The sequence below is a fragment of the Myotis davidii genome, unplaced genomic scaffold, assembly GCF_000327345.1.
Source record: "Myotis davidii unplaced genomic scaffold, ASM32734v1 scaffold107, whole genome shotgun sequence".
In the NCBI taxonomy this organism is placed as follows: domain Eukaryota; kingdom Metazoa; phylum Chordata; class Mammalia; order Chiroptera; family Vespertilionidae; genus Myotis; species Myotis davidii.
In genome coordinates, this window is record NW_006383012.1 from 4916273 (window position 1) to 4927769 (window position 11497).

At 35.5% G+C, this 11497-nt stretch overlaps 1 protein-coding gene across 2 annotated transcripts in view; it reads right to left on the reverse strand.

Annotated features, from left to right (window-relative positions):
* Positions 1–1991: 1991 nt before the first annotated feature.
* The window catches only part of DCLRE1A (DNA cross-link repair 1A), a 16166-nt gene continuing 6660 nt past the window's right edge, over positions 1992–11497 (reverse strand). For both annotated transcript variants that reach the window (XM_006778734.2, XM_006778735.2), the window contains exons 4-10: positions 11319–11452; positions 10095–10213; positions 8900–9040; positions 7834–7979; positions 6889–7043; positions 3456–3597; positions 1992–2585 (exon numbers count right to left, since the gene is read on the reverse strand). In XM_006778734.2, the coding sequence (XP_006778797.1) occupies positions 2425–2585; positions 3456–3597; positions 6889–7043; positions 7834–7979; positions 8900–9040; positions 10095–10213; positions 11319–11452 (998 nt within the window). In that variant the 3' untranslated portion in view covers positions 1992–2424. The remainder of the gene's footprint in view (positions 2586–3455; positions 3598–6888; positions 7044–7833; positions 7980–8899; positions 9041–10094; positions 10214–11318; positions 11453–11497) is intronic.

Sequence of the window (11497 nt, forward strand, 5' to 3'; positions counted from 1 at the left end):
ACGCAGTTTCAATATATTTTTATTGTCAATGGTTCTTCTGGAATAAGGCTTTTCATTTAAAGAAAACACATAAGAAAATTTAGGAAGTCAATTTTTTTAAAAAAAATGTGTTTATTAATTTCAGAGAGGGAGAGGGATAGAAACATCAATGTGAGCGAGAATCATTGACAGACTGCTTCTGGCATGCCCCACTGGGGATCAAGCCTGCAACCCGGGCATGTACCCTGACTGGGAATTGAACTGGTAATCTCTTGGTTCCTGGGTTGTCATTCAACCACTGAGCCACACTGGCCGGGCTCAATCAACTTCTTTATGGGAAATTTTCTAAGATCAATACCAAACAAATTGAATGAACATAAGTCCACCAGAAAAGTTACAAGTCACTATCAATACTCTTTTAAGACAGATCATTTTGGGGATTAGTACTTGAAGATGATTCTACTCTTAGTTCCTTAGTCTAGCTGTTGATGGTTATTCGGGACCAAATAAGGAAATTCTGAAAGTATTTGGTTCACAGGAATATAACTCAATCACTGAACAAGACATTAATTTCAATTAATTATTCTGAAAACCAAAACATCAATAAATATATTTAAAAGACATTGACATCAAGTGGAAAATATTTTCCTATTACTTCAAAGTAATGAGAACTTGAAGTCTGCCTCTTTTCCCTGCATCTGGTAATTCAATGTTCAATGTCAGATAAGATGGTAAAAAAGCTTTCTGAGAAGTTCCAAATATATATATATGGTAAAACATTTTCACCTATGTTGGTTTAATTCTCCTTCTCCTTCTATACACGTTTAGGATGCTCACGAGCTATCATCCATTTATTTTGGATTAATTAATGTAGATTTCTTCTTCTTCCATTTCACTTTAAAATGGAAACTTTTTATCTACCAAAGTGTTAGGTACTGGAACTAAAAATTTCATATACAGCACTCAGCAGAGCCTCGAAAAGTTTGGCTGTGATTGTGACTTACTTATAAAACTATTTGGAATGGTCCCTAAATGAGGTTTTGTACATTCTTCAGCCAATAGCAGAAAAACAAAATCATTCCAAGCCACCATAAATGGTGCTGTTTGTGTAGAAAGATGTTTTTGTAAAGGCTGTGGCTGCTCTTAAATAACATGCCTGGATTATCAAAGTAAAACATTCAAAATCATTAAAAACCTTTTAACCAATGAAAAATGATAATTCAAGAAAAAATACCCTATTACTCAAATAATAAACAAAAAGTGACCCCACATGATCTGACCATCTATTTCCTCTGTTAAAAATGTCAAATTTGTAAAATCTTTAGTTTTTTTAAATTATGACTCTTAATTAATTACTTATAAAGAGTTTATGGTGCCAAGCCAGAACTAGTTAAACTATTTCAAATGTTTAATTGAAATAAACTGAGAACATAGTTAAACTGGATTGATTACCACTGTGCCCCTAAAAGCTTTTCCTCCCCTAAATGTGATCCCTATAACCCTTACCTCTATAAAGTCAAAGCTTATGAAAATAAAGTTCATGGAGAATACTACCCCTCTGATAACTGAAATCAATACTGAAAATACTTTTCCATGAAAACATTTAGTAAGAACTCCCAAAACTAATTTCACTGCTAGGGGTGATGAAGAATACACATATACACACATGCATATATTCATTATGCTGACCATTATCATATTTAAACCCCATAAATACATTTTTCACATGCGTTGGTCTAAAATTTCCATTTTGGATCAGTTATTGAATCTGTGTTGGAGAGATCAAGATTCATAAATAAATTATATAATCTTACTTAAAAATACACTGCAATCTTAAATTTTTAGTTATCTGCTATCTTGAGATAAACATCATTCCTGCATCCTTTATTGGGTGATTATCTAAGCTCTTTGAAACATCTTCCTCAGAGTAAAATGCTGAATTTTTTAATTGAAACTTTATAAAATTGCATGAAAGGCACAGTTATAAATCCTAAAAACCAAGACACTAGATAGCAAATTTAAGATTAATTTTTTATTTCAGTATACATATCATATAAAAGTTTTATCTCATAAAATATGGCCCATATTAAATAAATTTAAAGACAAATAATTACTTATATATAATGTTTTCAATCTAATTATCCATTATAATGACTCTTTGTGGTCCCAGACTCGGCCTTTATTTCCTCCGTGAAGGCTGGATGGAGAGCATAACTGCCCCTTGGGAGGGGCAAGGATCCAGGGAATCAGGGAGCCCAGCCTCGGTGATCACTGAGGGTGAGAGGCACTCAGCACCAAGTTATTCAAATGTAAATAAGAAAATAAGCCACATGCGTGACCTTTGCGAGGTTTTTCACATAAAATGTATTTCATATCACTAAAGATTTAACTACTCACAAGCTACACCTAAGTTACTTAACTAATTCAGAGTCCTTCGAGGTAACATCAATATCCAGCTTCCAATTTCCATTCTTTAAAATATTCCTCCATTGTGTGCCTAGATTTCCAGGAGCCAACATTCACGGTAGGTATGATTTTCTGGGGCTTGAGCCACTGAACAAAACGTTTCATTTCTAGGTAACTGCTGTGTTCACTATAAGGAATTCCTAGAACACAAAAGAAAAGATTGCCTACTAAAAATCAAATAAATAATAATAAAAAAATCCAAGCCCAAAATAGTAAAAGGGAAATAAAAGGATCCAGAGTGTTTTTGTCAAAAACTCCCTGGTGCTTTATTTCTGATAATAAAATGTACCTTTTAGGAAAAATAAAGATGAAAACATTAAAATGATACAAAAACTTTGAACATTAAAAAGTTCTATTACTTTCCTATGTTGGTAATAATATGCATTTCCATAGATTCTTATTTATAATTATGGTTTCTTTTTAAATAATTCTTCTCCGTAAGCACTCTGCTCAGCTATGAATTTCAAGAGAAATCCTAGAAGAATGAGTAAAATTTGAAGAACAAGCAGGAGACATTTGGTTTCCAGAGTAAGAAAGCAGATTCCAGTCCCCAAGCTTTGCACACACAAAAAATAATCGAAAAGAAAACAAATTAAATTTTAAAAATTCCCTTCATCTTCTTCCCTGAAGATCAAGTCCCATAGAAACAGGGAGGAAGGGTTATGTTCTGTGTAAAGTAGGGCATCTACCCACTGTCTTCCCGTTCCCAGCATCACAGCGCCATCTAAGCTTGCAGCACACATCCGTGCCCCCTCCCCATTTCAAGTAGTTCCAAACTTCCCCCTAGATATCACTGATCTCGCAAACATGATCTGAGTCAGTCAATGTCTACCTACTATGGTCATACTCCTTCACATCAGCTTATAATGTATTAGAGATACGGGTTAGAGTTCACAGAGGAATGTGAAACCCCTGAATCGTTAAAGATCGCCATGCCTGTTTTTCTTGCATCTTTAATTCTAAAACATGGAATTGCAAATATTAAAAGTGAGAACATTTAATAAGTATACCATATATTGAAATGTTTCCTTGGGTCTGGGGCACGACATCTGCCATACTCGTTAACTTATTAGAATGTGTCCATCCTGTAGGTCGAAAAGCCAAAATCTGTTCATATCTCCCATCATACTTCTTCAAATGACTCTGTAAACCCTGTAAAATAAAAATAGGATATGGATCGAATGGTCAAGGAACATGGGTTGTGTGCACTGAAACAATGATGAAAGGTGTTACATGGCACAGGTCACAGGAAGCTTTCACTTGGTAAATTTTAGCTTGCCACAACCTAGTGCAGCGATTTTCAACTGGTGTGCCACAAGAATTTTTAAAACATGCAATACCTGAACTATTTAGTCAAGGGCATTAACCTCTTTTTCCTGAGACTGTCAAATAAAAAATGACAACAGTCAACCCCATAGCCATCCGGTGTGAATGAATCAAAATTCTACCTGTGTTTTATTGTCAGATCGGCAAAAAACATGTTTTTTTGGTATGCTGCAGAACTTTAGTAATTAGTTTATGGGTGCCATGAGTTGAAAAGGTTGAAAATCGCCAATCTAGTGCCTTGCCTCCAAAATAAATAAAAAACTGAAAAAATATATTTTCACCTTATATCAAGTTAAGCATGCTGAAGTACAGTCTGAAAAAAGTTAAGATGGGACAGTTTTAAACATAAGTAATTATATTTAAACATATAATTACTTATGTTTATATATTAAACATGATTATATATATATATAAACATAATTATATTAAAAACTATAATTCAGATAGTTACCCCCCAAAAATCACCTAAGTCCTACTACAGTTCAGTGGTTTTTAGCATATTCAAGAAGTTGTATGACCGTGACCACTATCTAAATCCAGAACATTTGTGTCATCCCAAAAAGAAACATCCATTCCTCATTCCCTCTTCTTCAAGCCCTGACAACTACTAATCTACCTGCTATCTCTACAGATTTATCTGTTCTGGACATTCCATATAAATGAAGTCACACAAAATATAGCCATATAGCCTTTTGGCCCTAGCTGGTTAGGTTCAGTGGATAGATCATCGCCTATGGACCAAAGGGTCCTGGGTTCGATTCCGGTCAAGGGAACATACATTGGTTGCAGGCTCCCCCCCAGCCTAAGCCCTGGCTGGGGCTTGTGTAGGAGGCAACCAATCGATATGTTTCTCTCACATCAATGTTTCTCTCTGTCTTTCCCTCCCTCTTTCACTCTCCCTAAAAATCAATGGAAAAACATCCTCAGGTAAGGATTAAAAAAAAGAAATGTAGCCTTTTTTGTCTGCTTCTTTCATGTAGTGTAATGTTCGCAAGGCTAAGTCATACTGTAGCATATTAAGTACTTCATTACTTTTTTAAAAATATATTTTTATTGATTTCAGAGAGGAAGGGAGAGGGAGAGAGAAACATCAATGATGAGAGAGAATAATTCATTGGCTGCCTCCTGCACGCCCCCTACTGGGGATCAAGCTTGCAACCCAGGCATCTGTCCTTGACTGGAATCGAACCCAGGACTTTTTGGTCCACAGGATGATGCTCTATCCCCTGAGTCTATAGCTAGGGCTATAGCCGAACAATAGTCCTATTTTGTGGCTATATCACATTTTGTTTATTCATTGGTCTTTGTTGGCCTATAGCTAGGGCTATAGCTGATTAATAGTCCTATTTTGTGGCTACATCACATTTTGTTTATTCATTGGTCTTTGTTGGACATTTGAGTTGTTTATATATTTTGGCTATTATGAATAATGCCATTATGAATACTCATATACTTAGAAGTTTTTGTGTGTGGACATGTTTTCAACTTTCTTGGGCACATCCCTAAGACTGGAATTGCTTGGTGATGTGTTTAACTTTTTAAGAAATTATGTTTCTTACATTTAACTTTTTAAGAAATTATCAAACTGTTTCCCATAGCAGCTGCACCATTTTAAAATCTCACCAGTAATGAATGCGATTTCTAATTTCTCTAAATCCTCACCAACAATTGGCATTGCGTGTCTTTTTTATTAGAGCTGTTCTAGTGAATGTGAAGTGGTAGCTACTGTGGCTTTGATTTGCAGCTGCCTGATGGCTAACAATGCTGAGTCTCTTTTCATGTGCTTATTGGCCATATGTGTATCTTCTCATTCATTTGGTCATTTGTACACTTTCTCATTCACTCCTTGGTCTTTAGCCATCTGGCTTCCTCCAATATCACTTCACTACAACAGTTCTTATACAGGTCACCAAAGGTGTTCTAATTGCCATTCTTCCTTATAAGACCTCTCTGCCGCATATGGCACTTATAAAAACTCTTGTCCTTTCTTTTTCATAATACTCCAATTCCTCCACCCCCACCGTCCTCCTAAATGGATAATTTGTTCAAATGGAACAAAGTAGAAAAGAAAGCTGTAAAATAATTTAAAAATACTATACCCTCTCCAAGATATCTGTTCATTTTATAATTAAGCACCATCTCATTAGCCTCCACACAAATTGGATGCCTCCCAAATTTAAAATGTTTCCAATGGACAAAACTCTGACATCGTTACCCCTAACATTTCTTATTAATTATATACTCATGAAAACAGGCCATATACATTTTACCTTAATCTTATGAACAGAGGAATAGTTATACCAGTTAGAATTTCCTTACTCAAGTAATAGACCTAAAGTGTTCATTTTCTTTACAAAATACAAGTGTTACTATTTATAAGACAGATACAGTAATCCCAAGTTAGTTCAAAAAGCTCCATAAGAGTTATTTCATGAACAGTACAGAGAAAAAGGAAAATACATCTTTTTGTATTATATTATGTTCTGAATCATTTTTAATACACAGCTTTGATGAATTCCATTGCTAGTGTCAAAATGTTACCAAATGGAAAAATGTCTTAGTATATGAATAAATCTGACAAGACCCCCAAGTCACAGTGAGGTCATATCTTATGTATCTTAACTTATAGCTCAGACTTCCTCTTATGTTGCACTTCCACTATTTAATCCTCTCCAGTAAATTTTCAACATATATCAATGTTATAAAGGCTTGATATTAACACAGGATAGGCCTGGAAAAAAAAGTAAGACCTCCTTAGAATTCTCCATTCATTTCACCACTCACCCAGGAGGAACTGGAACGTGATCTTATGAACAGAAGATCTGAATGACCAGATAGCTGTATACTTTTCTGCATATGTTTCTTCCCTTATGCCAGTCCTCTAGTCCCTACACTCCTGGTGCATATGTGAATTACAGTATAGAGCTACACACACACACAAAATGAAAAACATCTTAAATTCCCCTTAAAAGATTTTCTGGGCAAACTTACTATAGGTGATGATTTCATTGTAATGGAATCCCACTACATTAAATGCAGGTAAGTGGAATTCTAGTTTATAGTTACCAGATTATCTTTTCTAGTTCAGCCTAAAACACTTATCTCTTGGATACTTACCTTAAAATTAATTTGCATCATTGGAAGAAGGTGAACTAGTGTATTGCACATGTCTGTAGTGATGAGGGAATTAATTTCTGGTATATTGAGGCACTGTAAGGTTTTATATTTCTCTCGGGACATGCCCACTTTTGAACCTATAACATCAGCAATGGCTATAGGCAAAGAAAAAGATTAAAGATAGAAAAATTACAGTTTATGTAAAAAATATTACAACTTAGTCAAATTTTAAAATAAGAATTTACCAAATAAAAATAAATTCAAAACATTCATGCTTTGGCCATAATATCTCAAAAAGGCTGAATAATTTTTTTGTTAATTGTGTGGAATAAATTGTGAGAAAACCAAAGAATTTATTTTTAAAAATCTAGTATTTAAAAACTGCAAAATATGTATAGAAAGGGGTAGAAGAAGGGAAGAAACCAAGTTTGGAAGAACTAAGACCCTGGCTTCATCACTTCATATCTTAATGCTTGACCTTATGTGACGATTGGTAAGAAGAAATGGAAAGTACTTCGCAAAAACAATTCAGTACTCTTTAGATGAACTACAATGACATACCCAGAAATCATTTAGGAACAAAAATTACAACTATTCTCTAAGGTAATTAACTGATGGTTTAGCATCAAGGCGTGCAGTGACACAACTTTATACTAGACATCTTTAAAGTGTCTTAAAATACCAATGGAGCATGGGCATTTGCTCTGTAAACACTTTGTAGCTGTAAAGGCTACCAGAACCACACAGCAAATGTTTCCGTTAAGTTAAGGCTTTCAAAGTTTAAATGAATCAGACTCTTGTCCAATTTTCCTTCAGCTTCAAAGGTAATACTGAACCATTTCAGGAAATAAATTTCAAGCACTAGAAGAGACCGAAAGGGCTTTCTGAAAAAAGAAGCTGGTCTTTATAATATATTAATGTAAACTAGATACAGCTGACACCCACCTAGGAAGACTTTCTCTTTTCCAATAGAATAAGTGCCACAGACAACGAGAGTGCGTGGGTTTAGAGTTACAGCCTCAAAGGCAGTGTTGATGGCGAACTGGATAACCTCCTGCTGAGATGGAAAGCAGTATTCTGGGCTGCAGTATCTGTAATATGGAAATGTGGTACTTATAAAATAAGAGCAACAAGAAAGCCATGGCATTAAATTGGATGCTTTTTTTTTTAAAAGAAAATAAGCTGCAGCAAAATTACATACAGCAGCAGTATCATATATTAACACCACTGCAGGTCATCTCACTGCCTGTGGGTATAATATTTGTTACCAGCTATTGATAATTTATGATGGGATTAGGCATTTTCAGTATGCTTTTTTCATTATGTTTCTTTTATCACCTTCAAATAAAGAAATTGCCTTTTTCCCTTCAAGATTATTTCTAGCCAGCCAGCTTTTTTAGCTCTAAAATTAAACCTCAATATCTTTTTTTTAACCCCATCACTAGCCAAGAAAATCTACAGATAGGGATTATCTTTGGACTAAAGAATTCTGCTACAGTAGAAAATAATTATTATTAAAATGAAATAAAACATGAAGTAGTTTTAAATTAAACAGTTAATATTCATATGGTTGTCTTCTCTTCTCAGGGATACAGGAATATATACAGCATAACAGGAATATAACAAACGCACAAATTCTAAATACTCAGAAACAGAATCGGACTTTGGTCTCAATTTTCTCTTCACAGTTATACTTTGTAGTTACAGATACTTTGAAAGGATAGCCTAAAATGGTGTTTTCCTAACGCTTGCCCCCAATTATTCTTCCTGTTTCAGTAGTAGGAGTCTCACATACACCGTATTTTCAAAAGAAAATTATAAAAAATAATTGAGCTGTAGTCAGTTATGACACGTAATCCCAAATTTGTCCTTAAACAGCATCCCTCTGATAAATAGTCCTAAATAAAATGCCATAGTTTTGATCACCTAAGCAAATGCTCAAATTATTCACAATCTCCATGGCAAATGCTGTCTGTGGGAAAAGGAAGCACACAAGCAAAGCTTCGCTTACGTGGTATCTAAGTAGAGCGTGTGGACTTTCAGGCGCATAAGCAGAGAACGTTCCATGGTGGGATCCGCTCGGAAGTCTCCGGTGTGTAACACGACGTTACCATTCGGAAGGAAGAAAAGGATCATGACAGCACCTGGGCAGCTGAACACAAACATTTCAAAGAAATCGTCTCAACACAGGCAGCAAACGCTTAAAATAGATCCATTGTACTTATGTACGTTGTTACACCTCAATAAGCTTGACTAAAAAATATTAGAACTTGAGTTGTTATAATTAGTGATTAAAAGAAAGCATCAGCAGCAGAGGAAGCAGACAAAAACTTAAAGACAACCTGAAGAAAGAGCACTGGCCCCAACTTTAGGAGAGCTAGATTTAGTCTTAATTTTAATTCTCTAAGCATCCATGATCGCTAAGGCACATGAGGCTAACACTCTATGAAAAGTAGAAAGAAGACGAGTCAATAGCTGCTTTTTCCCAATGTTAGTAGTGATTTTAAAGAGAGAGGGAAACCATTTCCCCCCAAAAAACTTCATTCTTTAGTATCAAAAGCCTGAAAAATTACTTAAAGGGAGAAAAAAAAATCCTTCTAATAGCTGAATGGAGTACAAGCTGTTAATTTATATGTGGTATTTTTTAAAATGCCAAAGGTTATCTCTCTTTTTTAAAAATATGTTTTTATTTATTTCAGAGAGAGGAAGGGAGAGGGAGAGGAAGAGGGTGAGAAAAACATCAATGATGAGAAAGAATTGTCAATTGGCTGCCTTCTGCATGCCCCCTACTGGGGATTGAGCCCCAAACCCGGGTATGTGCCCTGACTGGTTCAAACCCTGACTTCCTGGTTCATGGGTTGATACTCAACCACTGAGCCACACTGGCTGGGCGAAAAGATTCTCTCTTAAAGAACAGCAGCAACATGTTAACATATTTGAAATAAGGAGTCATATGTCGAGCACGGTAATTTAAACTGGATGAAAAGTGGGTTAGATAACATTTAGAGGATCTCTACATTTACTCTCTGATTCTGTAATTGGGTACATCATTTGTTTTAAAAGGAGAAATATGTTTAACTTAAGTTTTAAGAAATATCAAGCCTTTTAGTTCCAATAAAAAAATTCTTAAGTAACAATGCCAAAGCATCTTCCTTTTGAATTTTTTTTAAAAATAGGCTATTATTAAGGTAACTTTTAATACTTACTGATTGGCATCAAGCAAAACAACTTTGATGCCATTCACCATACATTCAGTGTCCATTGGTAATGGATGGATATACTGTTCTTCCACATGAAGCTTGCTCTTCAACAAATTGCCAGTTATCTGCAAAACAGAATGTGCTTACTGCTGCTCCAGTAAAATATTAAAGTATTTTATTTCATATCTAATTTAGAACCCAAGCATCTTAATAATCGCCTGTTCTCCCACTTACATCCAATGTAAACCCTCCAGAATGCCAGAAGATGGCTGTGTCACAGCTCTGCCAAAGTACTGTCACCTAAGAACTTCCTACGATGAATGTGTCACAGGTCTGCTTACATAGTGTCACTGGCTCTGTCTCACCTGTGAAAAGTCCATCCCTGGCATGACATACAAAACCCCTCATGATCTGGCCCCTGCCCCTTTCTGCGGTTTTATCTCCCATCATTCCCTATCTTGTGTTTAGCCATTCTGAAATACCTGAAGTGCCTGGAATGGGTCTATTTCTCAGGTGTCTGCCTTTTTATAACCAAATCCACTCTCAACCTGCAATCCTCTCTTCTGACTGGTTCTGGAATCGAACAGACCTGCCTTCAAATTCTGGCTCTGCTATTACTTGTTCTGTGACTTGGGGCATGTCACTCAACCTCGGCAAGCCTCAGTTATTTCACTGATCAAAAGAGGACAACTCAAGAATGTTGTGAGGATTAAATCAAATTCCAGCCAAAGCCCTCAGTAGCAGGCAATGAAATGTTCACCTTTCAATAATTCATTCAAGCTAGCTCTTTCATCATGGAACCTTTTCTACCCGTAGCCTGGGACAGAGTGAATAAAACACTCCTTTCTCCATACTTCTGGGCACTCAGTTCACTTTTCTGTTACAATACTGATCCCATCCTGGTATTATTTGTGAAAGTGTCCCTTAAGGCTATAAGTACACTGAAGTTAGGTCCTTGTCCTTAATTTATCTTTTACTCAATAAATGTTTACTAATGAAACTTAGATTTTTTTTTAATACATTGTGAAGTAGTTTATTGATTATGTCCAAATAAAAAGTGTTTATTACTATTGATAGCGCACTGGATTTTAGAATCTCAATGTGGAGTCTGCTTTGTCACATGTTGTCTAGTAGAATGAGATCTTACAAATTTAATCATTCCCTTTTAACCAAATTGTTTAGAAATTCACTGCATTCTACAAATTTGTAACTTAGAACACTAAAACTTACCTCACTACAATAAACTGGGAATGTGAAGTTTTTAGACAATCCAGCATAATGATCAGAATGAAAGTGGGTGAGAAAGTAGGCTGTGCAACCTTCCACCACTCCATACTGAAAGGCATCAACTGTAAAGCCAGTTCCTGCAATGAAAACACCAGCACAGCTGCTTGAGCAACACCAACAGA